General features: G+C 35.9%; 1 protein-coding gene across 3 annotated transcripts in view; it reads right to left on the reverse strand.

Moving 5' to 3' along the window:
• Positions 1-20,623, reverse strand: part of LOC121416795 — a 69,593-nt gene that overhangs the window by 37,868 nt on the left and 11,102 nt on the right. For all 3 annotated transcript variants that reach the window (XM_041610281.1, XM_041610283.1, XM_041610282.1), the window contains exons 6-9: positions 18,227-19,965; positions 10,451-10,618; positions 4,081-4,248; positions 1,989-2,156 (exon numbers count right to left, since the gene is read on the reverse strand). In XM_041610281.1, coding sequence (XP_041466215.1) covers positions 1,989-2,156; positions 4,081-4,248; positions 10,451-10,618; positions 18,227-19,965 — 2,243 coding nt within the window. The remainder of the gene's footprint in view (positions 1-1,988; positions 2,157-4,080; positions 4,249-10,450; positions 10,619-18,226; positions 19,966-20,623) is intronic.

The raw sequence follows: 20,623 nt of genomic DNA on the forward strand, positions 1-20,623 counted from the left end.
ATATATAGAAACATAGAATTTACCTGAATTTCAGACCCGTCTTATTTCTAAGAGCAAATGCTGGTTATTCTTTTTCCGTTATTTTTTTCTTCAACCAGTCGACTGTGTGCGCGGGCGATCGAATTATACGGCGACGGTTTTTTGCACTAGTATTCAACCCGTCTGCACTAGTATTCAACCTAGCGATGAAAGATGGTCCTGTCTCTCAATCTGCCCTTGTCCCATCCGACTATGGACTAGCCCATTTGAGATGAGACCAAACAGGGAATTAATCAAAGCCAGAGACTTACATAGATCTAGATCTAATTTACCAATATAAACCCTTCTGAGATTTGCTATCTATCCTCACTAGGTTGAATACTAGTGCAATTCAGTGCAAAAGGCCATCGGCGCATAATTCGATCCTACGCGCATACAGTCGACAGATTGATAAATAAAATACCGACAACAGATTACCCTGGAAATAACAAAGGTATGAAATTAAGATAGTTTCCATATTTCTAAATATTTTTGGAAATATGTCAAAATCTTTGAATTATGCCGGGTTGAATACTAGTGCACTTACGGTATGCCGTTTGCTCCCAAAGTGCTTCCGAATGGCATCACGACCTCCGTGCTCAACTGAAATGTCCACGCTGCAAACTGTGCAAAATGCATGGTAAATTCCTCTTTCCGACTTCCGAATACACGGGTACTAGAGACTGTATTCAGTCTTATACTTCTGAGGCAATTTCTTGGTCTTCTTTTGTTGATTTTCCGCCATTTTGTGTCAATATCAACCCATCAACACGCCGAAATCACACACTGATATTCCACCGCACGACTCGACAAATCCAGCGGCCGCGAGCGCACACGGCTCACGAAGCTAGCCGGGCCTACCGGCCTGGTGCACAGTGGATTCCCGTTGGGCATATCACATGCACCAGCTTTTCGCTGCTCCTTATTTGTCTACCTTTCACACAGAATTAAGTAGCAGCGAACGTAATGGAGTTAATACATGCTAAAGTTAGCAGACGATACATGTACTTCCAATCCAATTTGATCAATGCAAAAAAATCGTAATTTCGGGAGGATAAGGATGGTAATCGTAAGGGCGGGAGTTGGGATGAATTTTCGGGAGCCTCCCGATGAAATCGGGAGGGTTGGCATCTCTGAGATGTATTTCACAACATAATATTTTTGCATCCATACCTGGAATAGGCTTTACAGCTTTCTGTTGAAGTTTATTATGTTTGAGAACTAAATCATTTTATAAGTATATGAATCTTGAAAGAAGGAATTATTACATGTATATCTGTACCCTTATTCTACATTATACATGTAGCATCACTTTCAACAATTTCTGAGATTTCGTGAAAATGATCAATTTAAGATCATACATGTGAAGTCCATAATAATCTCAGATACTCTGTGATATGTTTGTTACTCCTATTTGTATTTTATTTTCAGTAACCTTTTACCCTGCATACCATCTCAATCTAAACCACCTGGTCATTGTTCATTTCATCCTATTATTATGTTCCATGTATACACTCAATGTAGCTCTCACTGTACTGTATACATTGTATGTATCATGGTCAATATCACTCTCATACACATACCACATGCACCTCTGATATTCAATGATCTAATTTCTCTCTCAACTTGTTAAAGCTGATATTTGTCTTTTTATCTTCCATGTATACCTATTTAATGAAGAAATATCTTGTAAAACTGACTGACTGACAAAGTTGTAAACAATTCTTTATTTCTACATCAATCAAAACCAAACACTTGATGATATGACAATTTTTCAGTTACAGTATACCTGTGCATTAGAGCAAAATTTCCAAAACATTTACTCATCTAGTCTCCTTTATTGTACACCCCTACATAGTATAAAAAAATATGTTCTTTAATGTATTTAACAAAATAAAATTAGATAGACATGTTTTCATTATTTCATGTTTTTCAAACATGGTGTGAGAATAAAATAGAGGCAGACATACCTTCAAGGTTGAAGCCTTCTCATTCAGATGAGAATAGAACTCCTCCTGGTCACAAACTCCTCTCAGTGTCAGGTTAGTCAGGTTAGGTAGGGAGCATACAGCTTCTACAAGGTGACGTGAAGAGGCTGATGATAGAGGCTTATCATTCCAAATCACAAGAGTATGGACCTACATGTGTACAAACATTGATCATTAAACATACATCTACATATCAGATGGTATGATCATGCTGTAATGCTGAAAGTTAAAATGGTTCAAGAATTTGTTGATAAGGTTAATTTTATTTCATAGATGTATTTCACAACATAATATTTTAGCATCCATACCTGTGTAGGTTTTACAGCTTTTCTGTTGAGGTGTATTTTGTTAAAGGACAACACATTTTAATATAGATGAATTTTGAAAGAATTAATTATTACAGGTAAACTCTGTACACTTATTCTACATTATAACATCACTTTCAACAATTTCTGAGATATCATGAAACAGATTGATTTAAAAGATCATACATATGAAGACAATAATCTCAGATACACTGTGATATGTTTGTTACTTCATATTTGTATTCTATTTTCAGTAACCTTTTACCCTGCATACCATCTCAATCTAAACCACCTGGTCATTGTTCATTTCATTGTTATATATAAGAATAATTGTAGAAGAATTGTGAAAACAGTTACATTAATCTATTAGTTATTTCCTCTTTAAGAATAGCCTAGAATGATCAAGTACATTCCACAGCATGTTTGTAAAGAACTTTCCAGAATGTCTTTTTATTATGCAGGCCTTGCCTATTTAAAGGCCAAGGAGTTTTATTGTTGAATAGGGAAAAGCCAAACAATAGAATTGTATTGGTAGTGGAAATGAATAGGCTTAGGTATTTTGTTTACACATGAGGTCATTCAAGAATGTTTTAGAAAGAAAGAAGCTTCCAGAAGAGTGAATTCTAGAAGCTTGTAGATTAGTTGAAATTTGAGAATGATCTAGAACACTTGTAATTAGTATAAAGCTGCAGATTTTTCAAGATGATCATCACATCATATGAGAGCAGGAGATCACATCACATCATATGAGAGCAGGAGATCACATCACATCATATGAGATCACTTCACCAGATCATATCAGTTCATTTCCACCTGGAATATCTATATTGTGTGGAATTATTTGCACACCATCAATGAACTGTTTGCAGTTATTTTGAGAGAGAAATTATCAGTTCTCATCGAGATCATCAACATCATCAACCTGTTCAATGAACACGCTTCAACCCATGGATTGCTGAAATTGACTGTTAATCATCATCAACATCGTCTTCACGGACATTTCAACTCGTTACAGTGACTTTTATTATTCATCGGACTTCAACATCAGTTTCATCATCGCCATCATCAATAAGGAATCTTCCCAGCCTACCTGGAATATATATTGGACTATAACAGTGAACTATAACCCTGGATTGTACATCAGACACTTCAAGAGATTTATGTAAGATCATTATTTGTTTTATTTATGTATAATTATTTCCTGTAATAAAAAAAAGGAAAATTTAAACTTTGTATTTCAAAATCTTCTTTGTTATTTGTTGCAGTATCGTAACATCATCCTATTATTATGTTCCATGTATACACTCAATGTAGCTCTCACTGTACTGTATACATTGTATGTATCATGGTCAATATCACTCTCATACACATATCACATGCACCTCTGATATTCAATGATCTACTTTCTCTCCCACCTTTTTGAAGCTGATATTTCTCTTTATATCTTCTATGTGTATTATCATAAGAGATGACTAGGAAGAATCACATATGGATAAAGTTAAAAAGGATTCCATGTTTCAACATCAATCATAACCAAACACTTGAAGATATGACAAATTTGTCAATTACAGCATACCTGTGCATTAGAACCAAATTTGAAAAAGAAATTTCATTTAGACTCCTTTATTTATAAACACTCTCAAACAATATTTCGAAGTAGCATGAAATATGTTGTTTAATGTATTTAACACAATAAAATTAGATAAACACCTTTTTGACTATACCAAGTTTCCAAACATGATGTGAGAATAAAGTAGAGGCAGACATACCTTCAAGGTTGAAGCCTTCTCATTCAGATGGGAATAGAACTCCACCTGGTCACAAACTCCTCTCAGTGTCAGGTTAGTCAGGTTAGGTAGGGAGCATAAAGCTCCTACTAGGTGATGTGAAGAGGCTGATGATAGAGGCTCATCATTCCAAATCTCAAGAGTATGGAACTACATGTGTACAAACATTGATCATTAAACATACATCTACATATCAGATGGTATGATCATGCTGTAATGCTTCAAGTAAAACTGGTTCAAAAATGTGTTAAGGCTAATGTTTGCATCACAACATTTTAGCAGTCATAATTGTTTTAGGCTTCAGTTTTCTGTTGAGGTGTATTTTGTTTAAGACTATACATTTTAATACCTATGAATCGTGAAAGAAGGAATTATTACAGGTTATCTCTGTACCCTTATTCTACATTATAACATCACTTTCAACAATATCTGAGATATCATGAAAATGATTCATTTAAAGATGATACATGTGAAGACCATAATAATCTCAGATACTCTGTGATATGTTTGTTACTTCATATTTGTATTCTATTTTCAGTAACCTTTTACCCTGCATACCATCTCAATCTAAACCACCTGGTCATTGTTCATTTCATCCTATTATTATGTTTCATGTATACACTCAATGTAGCTCACACTGTACTGTATACAATGTATGTATCATGGTCAATATCACTCTCATACACATACCACATGCATCTCTGATATTCAATGATCTACATTCTCTCCCACCTTTTTGAAGCTGATATTTCTCTTTATATCTTACATGTGTATTATCATATTTAGAGATGACTAGGAAGAATCACATATGGATAAATTTAAAAAGATTCCTTGGGTCATTCCATGTCAAATCACTCAAAAAAAATTAAAATTTTAACCCGACCATTTTTTATTTTGATAAAAATTGGTATACTGGTTTAGTTGATCCCACAGTACCAAATTTCAAATTTTAGGTCAATCGGGTCAGGGGTTCGCGAAATACGGCCCGTCGAATTTTGAGATTTTCGGCAAAAAAGGGTGTGGCCGCCTACATTTGAACGCTTGTATCTCATAAACCACTGGGCCAATCTTCACATAATGGGTATTGTTGGAAAGGGAATTAAATAGGGATTCCAAATCTGCAATCACTTTTAAGATTGGAACATGTTGACATACTTTGACCTTTGACCTTTGACTTTGACCTTTTGACCGAAGTTTTGACCTTGAAATTGACCTTGTGGATCTCGTGAACCCCTGACCCGATTGACCTAAAATTTGAAATTTGGTACTGTGGGATCACACTAAACAAGTATACCAATTTTTATCAAAATAAAAAAAATGGTCGGGTTAAACCCATTGGGTGATTTGACATGGAATGACCCCCATGTTTCTACATCAACCATATCCAAACACTTTATTTTCATTATATACATGTAGCTTTTCTGTTTAAAGAGAAATTCCAGTAGTTGCAGTAAACACTGATTTCATAAGAAAGTCTGTAAAACAAGGCTTAATTGTCAGTATATCATCGAGGATCTAGATCTGGTACAGTTACATTAACTGAACTTTGTGAAACCTTGAAATCTACGCTGAAAAATGTTCACACCGAAGATCCCCAACACAGATAAGCGCACGTGGGACAATGTATAATTATTGCTTAGGGCGTCGGGCCCGACGCCCTACCCGATTCCTGTGCTTATTTGCTGATTTCTCAGCAATTACACAATTTCTTCCAGAATTCTTTGGCACATGCGTTTTATTTATACAAACAGACACTTTGGTGGTCATTTCATTGGATTCTGTACGAACTCATTTTGATATAGTTACCAAAACTAGCATTTACCTTTAAGTGCATGTCTAATACTAAAACCTCTGAATATTGAAAGAATAAAATTTTTCAAAATCAATTATCTTGGTTATGTACTGTTGGCATTATATAATATAAACTGCCTTATTCTTGTGGAAGCGCAGTGGTATAGCGGTTCTGACTCTCACCTTGTAATCAGAGGGTCATGCTTTCGAATCCAACCATAGCCTAGCGTCCTTTGGCAAGGCATAAATCAACACTTTGCCACTCTTACCCAGGTACTAATTGATTGAGTACCTGTAGGAAACAACCATCATTGTGGTTGGTTTAGCAGGTGTGCACCTATAAAAACAGGCTGCTTAAAGATTAATTAAGTGAATGGGTAATAATAATTGTGAAGCACTTTGAGAAGTCGTAGATTGATAAAGCGCTATATATGCCAATTATTATTATTCTCAAAACAAATTTGGATTTTTTACAATTTTACAAAAGCCTGTAATTGATGTGACCTATAATTACTTTTCAATGCAAAGAACTAAAATAATTTCAAACATTCTTTCAATTACAACATGTGGTGCTACTGCATGTCTACATAGATGTATTCCATTTTCAGAAGCCTTCACCCTGCAAACCATCTCAATCCAACCCACCTGGTCATTTTTCATTACCTTCACTCTATGTATATTCCCTATATTGTAATACACACATGTATCATGGACATTGTCATTCAATATCACTCTCATACAAATACAACATGCACAAATTCAATGATCTACTTTCTCTCCTACATGTAACTTTTAAAGCTAATATTTCCCTTTTTAACTTCCATGATTATAAAGTATTATTAATTGAAAGATGTCTAGGAATATGGATTTTATAAAGTTAAAAACAATTCCATGTTTTTGCGTCAATTAGATGTTTTTGCGTCAAAACACTTGAAAGTATAACACATTTTAAATGACAGCATACCTGTGCATTAGAACCAGATTTTTAAAAAAAAATTCATTTAGTCTCCTTTATTTATACGCAATCTCAGATAATATTGTCTACATACTTGTAGTACAAAAATTTGTTCTTAAATGTATTTATCCCTATACGATTACATTTTTCCATATTGGTAACGTTATAAAAAGGTCAGCTGCCCAAAATAATACATAATATAAAATGTATAAATTTCAAATCTTAACGGTTTGTGATGATTTATTTTCACCAAACGATATGAAAAGAATTTACTAGCATATAACATCAATCAAATATTTAATAATAACTTCATTTATTCATTATGTTGGATTTTTCTTGAACCTTACAATATTTTTTTTATATTTTCTGTTATTTTATTCAACTTTTTGTCAGGGTGAACTTCCCCTTTAAACATGATATTTGTTGTGTTCTTCCTTGTACATACATCAGTATTTATCAAAGATGTATGAAAAGAATCATGATTCGGTATTAGTCAGTTACTTAATATATAGGCCTGCCATAACTATGTAAACCTGTGTAGCGATTATAACCAGAACTTCATAACAGAATTAGCTGGACACTAAACCTGTGCAGTACATGTAAAACAAAAAATATCAAGGATATTAATTCACATTTTTTGTGTGGTATTTAAAACAACCTAGTTTGTTATAATACATATTTGATAATAATATTTTGCATTTATACAACGCTTAACACAACGGAACAATGTCACTAAGAGCTTTACAGAAATATTATTACCCCGGTCAACGGATCCTTGCATGCCCACATACAATGCATGCACCTTCTCCACTCCCTGGAAAGCACTCCAACAAGAGTTCTAAGACTCAATTGCTAGGCATACTATTTATAGGCTTTCACATCCTACTGGGTACCCATTTAATGCCTGGGTGGAGAGTGGGAAATTGTGGATTGACGCCTTGCCAAAGGACGCAGCGGCTAGGCCATGGTGGTATTCGAACACATGACCCTCTGATTACAAGGCGAAGGTCAGAACCGCTACATTACTTTGCCTTAATGTACAATATCTTTGTCCATCTCAACTATCCGTTGTAATCTCTTTTTACCAAGAGCCTCATGAAAGCAGCTAGGTTGAAAGATTGGCCCCAGTTTTTTATAAACAGTATTTAGAGATTGGTGCTAATCACATTAGTACTACTACACTGTACCTCATTTGATATGTCTGGTCCAAGCAAAGCTCCATCACAAACCATCAATGTGATTATATGCTACATTTGCTTTGTTTATTTAGCTTTCTTTTAGAAATAATAGATTGATAATATTCCTGGCATTATTACGCTGTTAAGATTATTACCGCATAAGGACTGATTTCTTTTCCCTTCTCTTTCCCTCTCCCCTCTCTTTCTCCCTTTGTCTCTCTTTCTCTTCTTTATCTTTATTCCCTTCAACATTTTTCCTTTTTCCTATCTTACTATGTTCAATAACCTTTCTTCCCATCTGTCATTGTTCCTAATTCTCCCTATCTTGATCTCTTTTCAAGCTCCCATTTACCCCCAAGTTTCTTCTTTAAGATATGAATACTCAATTCCAACCATTCTTTTTTTCATATACTTGTATTTGCATAATTTATATATTTTTGTCATACCAATATATGTTTATACTATATAGTACAATTATGAATTAATGTAACAAAAATCAGAACAAAATAAGTTAAACCACGTATTAGCTTCTCCTCCTCCCCCTTCTCATTACTTCACTATGAAATTTGTTATGAATTGAATTGACTCGTTATAATCCATGTGCATATTATCGCTTGCATTATCATGTACATTTATATTCATTTTATGTTGCCCTGTATACTGTTTGTCTAAAACAGATAACCTGGACTTATCGTTATTGTTTCCATTATTTATCAATAAAAGGTGATTTTTTTTTTTTTTTAAATGTCATGTTTTTTTTCCAAACTGGTTGTTTAATCATTAATTTGTCTTACATGTATCTAGGAATGTCACTGTACAAGACTGGCATAATAAATCACTATAATGTAGGCAACTTTTCAGGCCAGAATCAGCGTTTCCAAACGTGATTAGTCCAAAACACGGTTGCGTCCATGCTTACTTTCATTTAAACGCTGTTTCAAAACACCGATCATAAACTCACAAAAAAGTGCATTTGTAAACGTCGTTCGACCAAAATCAGGCTTTCTGGGGAAGCATAAACAAAACCACGATCGTAAAGGTGTTTAAATGACGTCATTTGGTACATGCTTCCGGTGAGATGAAAATCCACGGGCAAATACAGTCGTATTGCTCCATGTTATCTCTACGTAATAACAACAATCGGGAAAAAAAAACTTTCGAAAAAAGGCGCGCCCAATATGACCTCGCTTTACGATGGAAAGCCAGCTGGAGATCATGATTTGCTCTGAAAAGTGAAGCATAAACAGCACTCCCAGAACCACGTTTACGATCGGCGTTTTGAATCAACGTTTGAAATCGCTGATTCTGTCCTCGCAAGGGAAGCATAAAAACACCAGGACAAGTCCACCCCAACAAAGCTTGATTTGAATAAAAAGAGAAAAATTCTACAAGAATAACACTGACAATTTCATTAAAAATCGGATGTAAAATAAGAAAGTTATGGCATTCAAAAGTTTCGCTTCATTTCACAAAACAGTTATATGCACATTTCGGTCTGTATGCAAATGAGGAACTGATGACATCACTCACTCACTATTTCTTTTGTATTTTATTTTCTCATCATTGAATATGAAATGAAGTTTCATTCCTCCCTGAACATGTGGAATTTCATTATTTTAACATTTTGTGCTTCAGGCAAGGAGGTCCTTATCGTCAAATTAGTAAAAATGGAAAAATTGTATAATTCAAACAATAAAAAACAAAAGAAATAGTGAGTGAGTGACATCATCGACTCTCTCATTTGGATGTAACTGGCTCGTTCATATAATATTTTGTAAAAATTAAAACTTTGAAATGTCATAACTTTCTTATTTTACATCCGATTTTGATGAAATTTTCAGCATAGTACTTGTCTGATTTTTCTCTATTGATTCTAATCAACATTTTTCTGAGGTGGACTTGACCTTTAAATTGCAATCTCTCTCTTGTATTCTTCCTCCACTAAGGTCGGAGATCAACGGCGCCGTTGAAGGGCCGCTATCCATTTAAGGCTCTAGTAGATGCAATCATATAAAGTCATCAGCATTATATCAGGATTACATTGACACATAAAATAAAATTACAGATCACTATCAGGTCATTTCTAAAAAATGAATAATTTTAAAAATTGTTATGTTTTTTTCAAACTGGTTGTTTAATCATTTTATTTGTCTTACATGTATCTAGGAATGTCACTACACAAAACTTGCATTATAAATCATTATTATGCAGGCAACTTAAATTGCAATCATATTCATTAAAAGTCATCAGCATTATATCAGGATTACAATTACAGTCAGTGTTACATAATCTAGAATTATAAATTACTATCAGTATTGTTTTAGCACTGTCATTCTCATTATTACTATCATCACTCATCATCTTCTTCCTCCTTATAAATTCTAACATCAACATGACCATCTTATTCTTTAAGATGAATTCTACTTACTGTGGCTTTCCTTCCTTCTCTGGCAAGAGTTTCATACAAGGTAGGGTGAAAGATTGCATCCAGTCTACCATCCCTTAGTGATGGTGCTGAGCATATCATCAATGCAACCTCATTTGATATACCTGGTCCATAGCTAGGAAATCCCAAAACACCAACTCTCATATTGATCTGAAAGTACATTGTAAAGCCATACATCACAATTATATTTCCTATTGGATTGCATTATGTGATATTGAGATTGCCCCATTGAATAGTTTAAAATTGTGTATTCTGCAAGAGTATAAATGTAAATAGTAAAGTGGTATCTACAATTTTTGTGTGGAGTTAAAGAAGCCTATTTCAATATGTCTATCCTGTATTCATCTCAAATGAAAAAAATAATTTCAAAGACTTGTACTCAAATATAAGCACGATCTGTTAAATATGAATGACAAATTAAAACATTGTTAGAATCAAGTTGATAGTAGGCCTATTAAAGATACTCAGCAGACAATGCTCTCATGTCTCTCTCTTGTTTTTATGAATTGATTGTCATTGGGTTCTTTTGTTCTATTGTTTTCATTCAAAATGAAAAATAATATTTCATTTCCAATAGCAATTTTAAGTTTTAAACTAGAATTTTAATTCGTCATGAGGACGAATTAGGAGATCTGTCTCTGATTTTCATGATCATGAATACAATCACCATGTTTATTGAGATCAATACGATGCTCATATTGAAAACTAAACTTTTATTACGAAAAGAACATGTTGAATACTCTTGAAAAGAGGGAAATGAGAAAATGTGAAATACATGTAGGTGTAGGCGATACACATTGTACATGTTATAGGCCTATTAAAAACGATTTTAACCTTCCTTATTGTGCGATATTTGAACTAATATACCTTGTAATGGTGATTAAGGAACACTTGCGAAATGTTGAAAAGAAAAAAAAATTGATGTTTACTTTTGGGTTCGAACCGTGGACCCCAAGGATGCAAGTCTGATGCCTTACCCATTGAGCTGCACTGTATCCCATAGACTTTCTACACAAGCAAATTAAGAGGATCTCAAATCCAATTTTGCAAGTGAAATACGGGCATGATCCCGGCATCTGATCGGAAAACGAAGACCACACTTGCGATAGCTTACGATCTCAGCTACAACGTTCTCCAAGCTCAGAGAAAACCGACAAATATAAATTTGAGATATGGCTCGCGAAATAGAGGAATGTAAAATCCAGTTTTGAGAAAAAGTCATTTCCCATAGAGATTGCACACAAAATGAGCGAAAATGACATGCCTCTATAACTTGCCATTTTTCAGGATGATCCATTCCTTTAAAAAAGTAAATAAAGCCATCAAATTAGAAAGAGTTAAGGGGTGCATTTTGAGAATATAGAAAATACGTGTTTAGGGTGCTTTTTGAGACCCTATGGTCGCGCATGGTATCCACTCGTGAATGGAAGTGGCCCCCCCCCCCCGGATTCCCCCAACATGGTCTAAGTTTATTGACCCTTAATGACCTTTGACCTTGGTCATGTGACCTGAAACTCAGGCAATGTATGCAGTAATACTCGATTACCCTTATGTGGATGTTTCATGTATTAGGTCCATATACTTTTTTTTAGTTATGATATTTCAAAAACCTAACATTGGTTAAGATTTCAATGTTGACGACGTCACCGCTGTCGGAAAAGCAGCGCCTCAAGTACAAAGAACATGGCTATAGTCTCCCTCTGCTATGCAGGCTAGACAAAAATAGGAAAAATATAACTATACGGCGCATCTCCCAAAAAATGTCCCTCTGAAAAAGGGCTGATTTTATTTTAAAATGTGGTAGTATTCTCAATCAAATGTAGAAAGAGTAGAAAGTTTATTTCATAATCTAACATTTATGAAAATTTCACTGGTCTCACTTCAGTGGTTTTGAATACACACCCTGTTACATAAAAGTGGTGCATTTCAGCCCATTCCAAGTTTGCAAGACTGCTGTATTTCTGCATTAGCATGATAACACTCATTTAACCATCCAGGATCTGAGCAGGGAAATTTATGTGATCTATCAGGACTCATTATTTAACCTGGTCATGATCAGAAGGGTAAAAACCATCAAAAATGAAGTTTTTTTGTTTTTATTTTCATGATCATTGCATCAACTTGATAGAAGGGCAAACCACGAGTGTATCATACTTTGCAAAAGCAAACATTACTTGTGGAAATATTTTTATTTTTTCATTCAAACAGGTCCCGTGAATTAACTTTGGCCCAAGTATAAGTTAATAAAAATGAATGACATCAATAATGCAATATAGTTAGAAAGAGAATCGAGCATCAATTAAACATGCAAAACTTGTTGTCTCTATCATTGTGCATATTCCTTTATCAAACTTGAAATGAATTGTTACTGTCAAATACTGTTTTTGCCCTTCCGAACATGCGCGATGTTATGATTTGGTGAGCTTGGTTAGATCTTGGAGAATGATCAAAGGGGTCGATACGCTAGGCAGTGCAGAATATAAGAAATGGTAGCAGTGCTGCATGTATGCAAACTTGGAATGGGCTGAAAAGGACCACCCTTATACACAATGTTTACAAACTATCAATGCCTAAGTATTGAAAAGCTTGTTTTCAAACAGGCAAAGAACATTTCAAAGAATATACCATGTGAATAGATGAAAAACTTGAAACCTCAAATTTAAGGTAAAAATATGTCATAAACACATGGCCGAATGCAGAGATTTTTCACTAGGTGGGGGGGGGGGGCAGCCAGGATGTCAAATTGTGCGGGAGCGGGGAGCACCGCTCCCAGGAAGCAACAGAAGAAATTGAGGAAATTGTGCCTTCATGAGAAAAAATAAAAATGGGAAAAAGGAGAAGAAAAAAAGAAGAGGAAAAAGGAGAGGAAGAGGAAAAGAAAGAAAAGAGGAAGGCAAGAAAGGGGAAGAGGAGGAGGAGGAAAAAAGAAGAAAAGAGAAAACTTAGAAAAAAGTGCCATATTTTTATTCATTTAGTTACATCTAGACTAGCTTGCAAAACGTAGCAGAGTAATTCAGTAATACTGAGCACACTTAATCTGGATTTTTTATACATATTTTACCTTGCACTTGCACAGTGCCAGTGAGGTGAGGACAGGTCTGAGTGAGGAAATTGAGTATAGGCGCAAAACAATGTTATTTATCTATTAATTGATACTTGAGATTCTGATATATATATCCGATATTATATCCCTTACTTAAGATTGTTGTATTGAGAGTGTACACAAGGAGAACAAGAATAGTTTTACTACGATAAACGTCTGTCGTGATATAGTTCATTTTCCTTACTGACGTCACCCATAGTCCATAGTCACCACCGTAGTCACCACCATGTGGCATCCTAGCAGACAAGGCTACAATGAAAAAACGCACTGGACAAATAACAGGACCAGTGACAGTCTTTCCTGATGCTGATGATATTATTCAGTCGTACCTTTCAAATGACATTGTCAAGGAACACTCTGGAGTAGAAACTGCTAAAGCAATAGAGAATGTCTTACACAAGTTTCTGGATACAGAACAAGTAACAGATCAGCTTGTTGCAGGAGGGTTTGATGGCCAGTATTTTCATAATAGCGTACCAGATCATCTGTCAAACTCACTGAAGCTACAAAAAGCACATTTCACTCACGACTTGGCTCATCGAATGCAGCTAGCAGAGAAGGATGCCCGATGTGCAGGTATCAAAAGTGGAGACAAAACCCAGTGCTACCATGAATTTGTGGAGAAAGCTATAAAGATCATATCCGATGTTCTTTCTGATGTCAGATTTGGAAAGAAATTTGAAAGACTTCTGGAAGCCATGGAGGAGTGTCCAAATGAAATATTTTATAAATTAGACACATTCAGCACAACACGGTTTGCATCTTACTCTGCAAGGGTATTCAAGGCATTTGTCTTAGATCTGAAGCCCATTATCATTGCTCTAGGGAAGCGTGCAGCGCAGAAGGAAACAAAGATGATGCAGCTGCAGCTCAGTCGTTGCTGAATAGAATCTTATCACTGAAAACTATGGCTGACCTGGCTGGGATCGTCGATATATATGAAGATCTGGGGAAACTCTCAAACAGCTTGCAAAAGGTGAACAGCTTTCTGTGGGAGAAAATGGATTCGGTTAAGAAGACCATTGATCATCTGACTAAAATGAAAATGAAATCTTCAGATTCACCACCAGCAGATAAGTGGCCAATCTTGAGCAACATGTGGCCAAAACTTCTAAAGAATGAGGCACACCTATAAATGCACAGCCAAAGGTGAGACATGTGACAAGAAATGTCAGTCATAACAAGGAGAATGCCTTGCCCGGTTTAACCAATTCTAGTAGAGATCTGCAAGACTTCCTCGAAACACTTGTTTCAAACCTGGAAAAGAGGCTGCTTAGTGATGAAGAAGAACAAGAGCTCACCAACAATGTCCGTAATCTAACCAGCTACATGGATCTTGTTAAACTTGCTAACAAATATGGAGAAGAGTTGTTTGTTACAAGAATTCTCGACCAAAGAAACATTTGGGATTCTTGCAGTGCATTAGTCAGTTTGGAAGTAGATGAGAGGACAATCATTAAACAGGCAAAAGTTTTCATGCATAGGCTACATGTATATCCCATTATCAAGAGCAAAACGTCTCAGTTATTAGACAAAGGGATCATCCACAAGTTTTGCAAGGATTCAACCTTGTATGATGGCATTCCTAACTTCATACACTGCATTTTATGTGCTTGTGTCAAGGGAGCAGTAGAATCGGTGGTGGAAGCAACGGGAGTAAGCTGGAGAACCACAACCGACCTGACAGTCAAATGTACCCAGAAACAGTCAATGAAGCAGTTTTTGTGGCTTGGAATGGGCCAGAAGTGCATTGCTTTGATGTTGTGAGAAAAGCCTTGGATAGACACTTCGGAAAAAGCTGGCACTTTGTCAGGTCTCACCCTGTGAAACTTTATAGAGTATCAGAAGCTGTTGATCACATCCAGACTCAACATCCAAAGTTCCCCATGATGTGTTAGCAGGCCTGATGTGCTAGTTACCGCCTACATGATATAACACGCACTGTAAGTTCCTAAGGACCATGTAAACTCTACCAGTGCAAAATAAGTATTCTTAGTCTGTAAGTTGTAACAACACAGAAGTTGTATGATGTTAGAGATAAGCATTAGCAAGCAGTACACAATATATACGATTACAACTGTACAAAATTGCAAGGTCTATTTAAGCATAAAGCAGTACAGAATAAATACTGTAAGTTTGTATCAGTAAGAAGTCCTAACGTCCAGGCTGGAAAGGTGTATTGTACCTCTAGGTCTAAACGACCCAACTCCATCATTAAACTAATAGTTTCTGATTGGGAATGGATCTTTCATCCATTTAGATGCTCAATTATATGCACTACCTGTAACAGTACAAAGCCAAAGTGAGTACTGAAAGTCTATACATAAGTTATCAAGTATTATTGGGGTGACTTTGTAACAGTACAACCATGTGAATATGTAACTCATGTTGTATCTTTCTTCACAATGCGCAAAAATGTAGACATTTCAGAATAATGTTGATTATGAAAAATCAACCACAAGTGGTTGTTTTTTACCAGCTGATTGAGAAAACTTTGAGCTTCAAAACTTGCTCCTGAGGAAGAAAAAATAATTTGACGCCCTGGGGGCAGCAAGCATAAACTTAAAACAAAAACAAGTGGAATGCCTCTGGCCGTCTCACCTGCATCACGCAGTTCAATATAGCAGCAGTGCTGACTTTGAATACTACTCTAACTCGCACAAGATGTTCAGTGATACATGGTTACTCTTATGTCCACTTTTTATGAACTAGACCAATAAACTAACAGAGATATGATGGTTATTCAACAGATACACCCAGTTCGGCCAAAGTTCATTGACCTTTGACCTTGGTCATGTGACCTGAAACGCGCACAGGATGTTCAGTGATACTTGATTACTCTAATGTTCAAGTTTAACGAACTAGACCAATAAACTTTCAAAGTTATGATGGTAATTCAACAGATACCCCCATTCGGCCAAAGTTCATTGACCCTAAATGACCTTTGACCTTGATCATGTGACCTGAAACTCGAACAGGATGTTCAGTGATACTTGATTACTCTTATGTACAAGTTTCATGAATCAGATCCATAAACTTTCAAAGTTATGATGGTAATTCAACAGATACACCCAATTCGGCCAAAGTTCATTGACCTTTGACCTTGGTCATGTGACCTGAAACGCGCACAGGATGTTCAGTGATACTTGATTACTCTAATGTCCAAGTTTAACGAACTAGACCAATAAACTTTCAAAGTTGTGATGGTAATTCAACAGATACCCCGATTCGGCCAAAGATCATTGACCCTAAATGACCTTTGACCTTAATCATGAGACCTGAAACTTGCACAAAATTTTCAGTGATGCTTGATTACTATTATGTCTAAGTTTCATGAATCAGATCCATAAACTTTCAAAGTTATGATGGGAATTCAACAGATATCCCCAATTCGGCCAAAGTTCATTGACCCTAAATGACCTTTGACCTTGGTCATGTGACGTGAAACTCATGTAGGATGTTCAGTGATACTTGATCAACCTTATGTCCAAGTTTCATGAACTAGGTCCATATATTTTCTAAGTTATGATGACATTTCAAAAACTTAACCTCAGGTTAAGATTTCGATGTTGAATCCTCCAACATGGTCTAAGTTCATTGACCCTAAATGACCTTTGACCTTGGTCATGTGACATGAAACTCTAATAGGATGTTCAGTAATACTTGATTAACCTTATGGCCAAGTTTATTAACTAGGTCCATATACTTTCTAAGTTATGACGCCATTTCAAAAACTTAACCTCAGGTTAAGATTTGATGTTGACGCCGCCACCGCCGCCGCCGTCGCAAAAGCGGCGCCTATAGTCTCACTTTGCTTCGCAGGTGAGACAAAAATGAAAACCTAGGGAGTAAAACGACCAAGCTTGCATTGGGGCGTTTTACATTTAGTCAAGTGAAATTGAAGGATTTTGTGCGTACTTTTGGTGAATTTTGTGAACATTTTCAGTAAAAAATGTAAGTTTTCAAAAAAAATTTGGGGGGGGGGGGAACTGCCACCCTCCTGCGTACGGCCGTGCATGGAGGCATAATCATTATATACGGCTGGAAAGAGTATCTTCCTACAAATAATTTGATAGCACATTTATGTGGTATGTCTTCACATGAAGATAATTCTTTGCAGTGATGTAAATTTTGATTTGCACCAAAGTAAGGCATGACTACAATGAATGAATCCAGATTTTTATGATGCCATAATCCTACATGAGTTAGTAAACATATTTGTACATCCCTTGTCAATACAGTTAAATTGAGAACTGATAATAAACAGTGTTTAAAAGATGAACAATTATAATGTAAATTATTTGAATTTGAATTTAATGCAACCCTTGTAACAACATGTAATTGGGGATTCGAGATGTTAAGTTTTTATTGAAATCACCCAGTATAATAATAATATAACATGCTAAGATGGACAATATTTCAGTCCCATTCAAGATTCCAATATCTTCATATGTATTACTGATATCAATAAATGTAAAACAAACTGAAAGATGGATGTTTGAATGTTTTAGGATTTTTGTTTTTATGTAAGTCCATTTCAAGACTAATAAGATCTTTCTGATAACTTTCAGCTACACTCCTGAAGGAGTGCTACTGTATTGAAAAAATGGAAACATGCATGATATCAGGGTACTTTTCCTTTGTATCCAACTTACCGCCTTTGAATATATCCCAGTGGATGCATAACCAGCTATAGTGTGTGTGTCTGTAACATCAATGGACAGAGATGATACTGAATTCCGAAGCATGGCGTTGGTATCTTCATCCTGACTCTCAAAAGCTACATCAACCAAGAAATTCATCTCCGTCTTTACTTGGCTTTGGGTGTACTGTTGTAACAGACATTTTGTGATATACTTGGCAATCTTTTTGTCCTGAGACACAGTGAAGTACAGGAGATACCTAAACTCTTCCTTCCTAGGGATCACTACTTCCTCAATCAGCCTCTTAAATTCATTGCGATCTGAATCATAGAGAGAAGCAAGATAGACTGCAGCCATGTACTCCTGGAATAGTTTATGAGGAAAGAAGAATGTTGACTGCAGGAACGGTCTGCTCTTATCATGAATGGATGAGAGCTTATTCTCCTGTGACAACACTCCTACTTTGCATGCTGTTTCCACAGAGTCTGAGTACTCTTCAAGATCTTCTTCATTGAAAATAAGGTTGTTCGATAGCAGTCCAGTAAATGCCAATTTGGCAATGGGTTCCATGAGTTTTTTAATTTTACAGCGATGGGTATTAAATGATAGACTTCTTAGATCTTTGATCTGTTTTTGGACATAATGCACGTTTAAGAATTCAAACATCTCATGAAATAATTGAGAGAATGTTCGAATGGTTTTAAACAATTCTTTCTTTTTGTCATCAAGTCCTCTCCACATAAGACAGAGCATAGATATATAGATAGGATAGGGTGCCATATACTCTAATATGATATCATTCTCTTTGATCATTTGAATAAGCTGATCTGCTGTGACTGTATTGTCTTTAAAGTACTTGTGAATATAAACCTCCACATTCTCCTCACTAAAGCCTTCCACAAGAATGAAAGCATACAGCTTCATTAGATTGAGATCCCACTTTATCTCATTGGCCTTCCATGGACGACTGGTCACCATCACTGGGCAATTGCTAAGTTCATCTGAACGAAGGATATGTACTAGAGAGATATCATCTTCTTCAGTAGTGCTTTCACTTGCATCTGAGATGCTGTCTCTTGGCATCAATGGGGCAGTTGGTGTACCTGAGGACATATGCCCCATTAACTTTTGTCGCTTTGATTTTGGGCTTGAATCTGGTTGATCATTAGACTCTGGCTGAGCACCTGCTAATTCTTGTTTGGTTTCAGAGTGCTGTACAACCTTGCCACTAAACTCATCTAATCCATCACAGGCAATGAATACCTTTTCTGGATTTGAACGGATGTACTCGGTGATCTGACAGGCTCTTGCTGGGTTGTCCTTTGAGAGGTAAGACTTGACTATCTGACCAATTGTATATCGCTTGACTTCACGAAGAGGGATTACAAGTACCCATACAAACTTGGGAACATCGGGACTATCGTTTATCCAGTCCCATGCAATCTTTGCGCAGAGTGTCGTCTTTCCAGCCCCTGCTTCTCCCTGAATGATGATCCGATTTGGAAACTCTCCATTAATTTCAAGTTTGAAGAGGTCCTTATATTCAAGTGATCGCTTCTTATTGCGATAATCTTCTTCTTCCAAAACAAGGTGTGTATATATGTCTTCACACGGCGCAAGGGAACGTGGATTAAGACTATCAGCTCTTATCTTACAGAAATATCTTCTGTAATGGGATTGAAGCTCCTTTCTACATCTTTCAACCAGGTCAGGAGTGAGTGGTTGGGTCTGTGATGCTGGCATTGATGCATCTATGAATGAATAAAGGAGGGTGTTAAGAAGCGTATATTTACATGAACACAATAACTTTGCTACTGTTGATCATTCCTGGTCGATTGCTTTTAAATTTTATTCATTTTTTTACCAAAATGACTGAAATTATCAAGAACTCTTCAGTGAGTAGACAATTTCTGCATTTGATATTCTAGACTGACATATTACACATGTATGTTACCAGGCATGACAAAACCTACCCATATAAATTGCCAGAAATGAATTGTCAGGTACTTGTTCCTACTGAGAGAGGAGACTCAGCTTTAATTGGGTGAACCAATCCCTCATTAGAAAGAGAAGAGCATTCAATATCATAAAATATTACTCTGGAGAAAATGAGGATTAAAGTTGACAATTGTATTGAAACACACTTCCTCTCACACAATTGTGAAAGGTGACAATAAGAGGATAAAAACTCAATAAAATCATTCTACAAGGAATCATCAAATTAGATCCAAATTTGTGACACTAATTAGGTACATTCTGTTTATTAAAGAAATATTTCTTCTAGTTTTTCATATATTGGAGTTCAAATAAGGGGAATACTCTGGTTTACAGGTAGAACAAATTCTTCGGCGAGATTGCCAAAAGATTGTTGCTGATGTTGAACAAAGGGGTCGCATCGTCGCAGGATAA

This window comes from Lytechinus variegatus, chromosome 6, assembly GCF_018143015.1.
Source record: "Lytechinus variegatus isolate NC3 chromosome 6, Lvar_3.0, whole genome shotgun sequence".
NCBI classification, from domain to species: Eukaryota; Metazoa; Echinodermata; class Echinoidea; order Temnopleuroida; family Toxopneustidae; genus Lytechinus; species Lytechinus variegatus.